At 61.5% G+C, this 3342-nt stretch overlaps 1 protein-coding gene across 1 annotated transcript, besides 2 other annotated features; it reads left to right on the forward strand.

Annotated features, from left to right (window-relative positions):
• On the forward strand, positions 1-3342 carry Tc00.1047053510925.9 (dispersed gene family protein 1 (DGF-1), putative; the record flags this gene model as incomplete). Its single annotated transcript, XM_797876.1, has 1 exon — positions 1-3342. A coding segment is annotated over one exon (3342 nt), but the record flags the coding sequence as incomplete, so codon positions are not given.
• Positions 1-3342: a sequence feature (areas not merged during assembly with more than two copies in the genome that could not be assigned to a particular haplotype).
• Positions 747-814: a microsatellite.

Consider the following 3342-nt stretch of genomic DNA (forward strand, 5'->3'; position numbering starts at 1 on the left):
TTTTTTTTGATGCTTCCTCGCTGTTGGTCAGCAACGTCAAGGCGCATGCATTGAGGTATGGGGGGTCTGGTTTGTACTCGACCGGGATGCTGACGCTGGTGGGTGGCAGCTCGCTGTACACGCGGTACTGCAGCTTCGATGGATACGCACACATGCTGTACATTAATATCCTCACTGTGAGTGATCACTCTGTTTTTGCGCTTCTCAACAATAGAATTTCTTTTGGGGCAAGTCTTCTTTATCTGCGCCACGGATTCAGCGTATCGGATCACAGCGTGTTGCGCGTGGTGGGGAACAGCGTTTTTTCATTCTATGCTATTTACGCTAACAAGTTTTGGACCGTTGAGCAGTCAAGCTGGCTGGATTGGCGCGACAACGACGTGGGAGTGGGTGCGATTTTCAAGGACTGTGATCCCACCTTTGTGAGCATTGACGGCGGAAGTGTGGTGACGCTGACGGGCTGCAAGATGGGCTCGACGGGGTTGTCGGTGTCCTTGCTGAAGCGGATTGAGGCCGGTTACCGGTTCGTTGCTGGGTGTCTGACGGTCGCGGGACGGAAGGTGACGACGGCGGCAGAACTGGCGCTCCACGGCATCAACAACGTGACGACGGTTGCCGCGTGCGGGGAGTGCACGAAGGACGGCGACTGCTTTGCACCGCTGACGACGGCGGTCATTGACTGCAAGTGCCAGTGCGCTGCTGGAGGGCACGGCGATGTGTGCGCCCCGGCGCCTGTGCCTGCTGGGCCGCCACCACCGCCACCGCCGCCACCAACAACACCACCACCAGCAACACCCACGCCGCCACCGCCGCCGGTTGGTGAGTGCATCAGCGACATGGTGTACCCCGAGGTGGCGCAGTCTGTGGGCAGCGGGCTGTCGTGGCTGTGCTACCGCAACGTGACGTTCAGCGGGGTCGGCATGAGACTGACGGTGCTGCTTGGGGGGATGACGGGCGACGTGGCGAATGTCAGGTTCGATGGATGCACGTGGAGGGACGGCGCCGTGCTATTGCTGTTGGGCAACGTGCACGCCGCTGTTGGGTCGCTGAACATCTTCGTCACCGGCAACACATTTAGTGACGCGCTGCTCAGCCCGGAGGGTGGGTTTCCACAACACACGAACATCACGATCAGCGGGAACCGCTTTACGGTCACGAGGCTGGTCCCTCGGTCGGGTTTGGTCCTTAGGAAGCCGTCGTGTGTTGCGATGAATGGGCTGGTGATCAGCAACGACTCCGCGGTGGTGCTGAGCGGCAATGTGTTTCACGCCGTGGCGGCATCGTCAAGCGCCATTTACGTTGTCAGATCTGCGCTGAGGGTGTCGTGGCACTCCGTGTTTGCGGTGTTAGGCAACACGTTTCATATGGCTGGCGCTAACAGTACTCTGATACATCTTGAGGGAACTAGACAGTCTTTGCCGCTGAACGTACTGAACAGCTCTGCTTTGGTGATCCGAGGCAACGTTGTGTCGAGGCCGGTGAAGTACTTCATGAACATTTTGTCGATCTTACGTGTGGAGTCTCATTCAGCTGTTGTGTTTCAGGGCAACGACATGCAGGGAAGCTTGGCTGTGTTTTATTCAAGGTACTCCTCCAACATCTACTACAACTCCTGGCTGCAGTTGAGCGGCAACCTATGCCGTGAATCCCCATTGCATGCTTTTGCTTCTCTTTATCCCAAAGTGAATCTCTGTGACTCCACATTGTCTGTTTCTGGCAACGAATTCATGTCCAGCACGGGAATGACGAAAGCGCTGTGGATACCTGCAGTTTCCAGCGACCTCAAAAAAGGGGAGATTGTGGCCGCGTGCAACACTGTGAACGGCGGTGAGAGAGTGAAATACAGCATCCCGTCCGTGTACAATGCCACTATCCTGAGCTGCAGCGACCCATGCGCCCTCGCGGCATCGTGCTTCCCTGCGTACACGACGACGGCTTTGAGTGATGGCTGCGCCTGCACGTGCGCGGAGGGCGGCCATGGCGATGCGTGCCTGCCTGTCGCTGTCCCCGAGCCACCGAGCACCGACGGCGCCGACTTGTGCGTGCGTGACGTGCGTGTGGATGTGGAGGTGAACGCCGGTCTCGGGACGTCGGTGGTGTGCTACGTTGGTGTGACCTTTGCGGCAGACGTCGTGGTGGATGTGGAGTCGATGTCAGGGAGCGTGCGCAACGTGACGCTGGCGAACTGCACGTTTGTGCGCGGAGCGAGCCTGTACGTTGTTGGGTGGCGGTCCGACCCGCCTGCTGAACACCGCGCCGATGTGTTGATCAGCGGGCTTGAGTCGCGCTCCGGCGGCGGCGTGGTGGTGGCGAACCGATTTCCGCCGGGCTCTCGCATCACCGTGGTGGACTCGGTGCTGATTGCGGAGAAGCATGTTGCGTACCGCGGCGCCTACGGCCTTGGCGACGCGTCCGCGTGCCTCGTGGTGCACAGCGTGAATCTGACTGGGAGCGTGCTGACCATCGCGCGCACGCATGTGGCGGCTGTGTTCCGTGACGCTGTTGGCGTGTTGTTTGTTGGCGGCGTGGCGCTGTCGTCGCGCGGAGCGCTTTACGTGGACGGGCTGTCGGTGCAGACGGCGCTGGGGCTGTGCGTGTCGGTGGAGAGCGGTGTTGCGGCCAGCGGCGGCTCCGTGGTGGCGTTTGTTGACAGCGACTTCCTGCTGTGCAAGCACGCGGTGTCTGTGCGTGGGGCTGTGAGCGTGTCGGGCTCCGCCGTGGTGCTTGTGCGGAGCGAATTTTCGTCGACGGAGGAATACGCGGTTGCGTTTTATTCGACGGTGAGCCTGGCCGGTGGGTCGATGCTTCTGGCGAAGGGCAACGTGCACGACGGCGTCTCGAAAGAGATGCTCCACGCCGCTGGCGCCGTGACCGCTGCTGGGAGCACGCTGAGCTTTGTGCGCAACCGAGCGGTGCTGCCGCGGATGCTGTCGCTGAGCCTGTCGCTCTCGGCTGGGGCGCATTTGAGGGTGGCGTGCAACGACGCTGGTGGCCGTGTCCTGTCGACGGCGGAGGAGTACGCAGCGGCTGGTTTTGGCGACGCTGGGAGCATCGACGTTGCTGGGTGCGACGCCTGCGAAAGGGACACGCACTGCTACGCGCCCGGGACTGCGTCTGCGAGCATGAGGAACGGTGTGTGCGTGTGCGCGTGCGGCAGCGGCGGGCACGGCGAGGCGTGCGTGCCTGTGGGAGCTCCCGCACTGCCGCCCGCTGCGGGCACCGCGCCGAGTGTGTTTGTCCGCGAGGGCGTGACGGTGCGGTCGGTGTTCGTTGTGCCTGCCGGTGTGAGCGAGGTGACGCTGCGCCACGTTGTGCTGGACGGCGTGAGTCCGGTGCTCTACG

This window comes from Trypanosoma cruzi, genomic scaffold (genome assembly GCF_000209065.1).
Source record: "Trypanosoma cruzi strain CL Brener 1047053516967 genomic scaffold, whole genome shotgun sequence".
In the NCBI taxonomy this organism is placed as follows: domain Eukaryota; phylum Euglenozoa; class Kinetoplastea; order Trypanosomatida; family Trypanosomatidae; genus Trypanosoma; species Trypanosoma cruzi.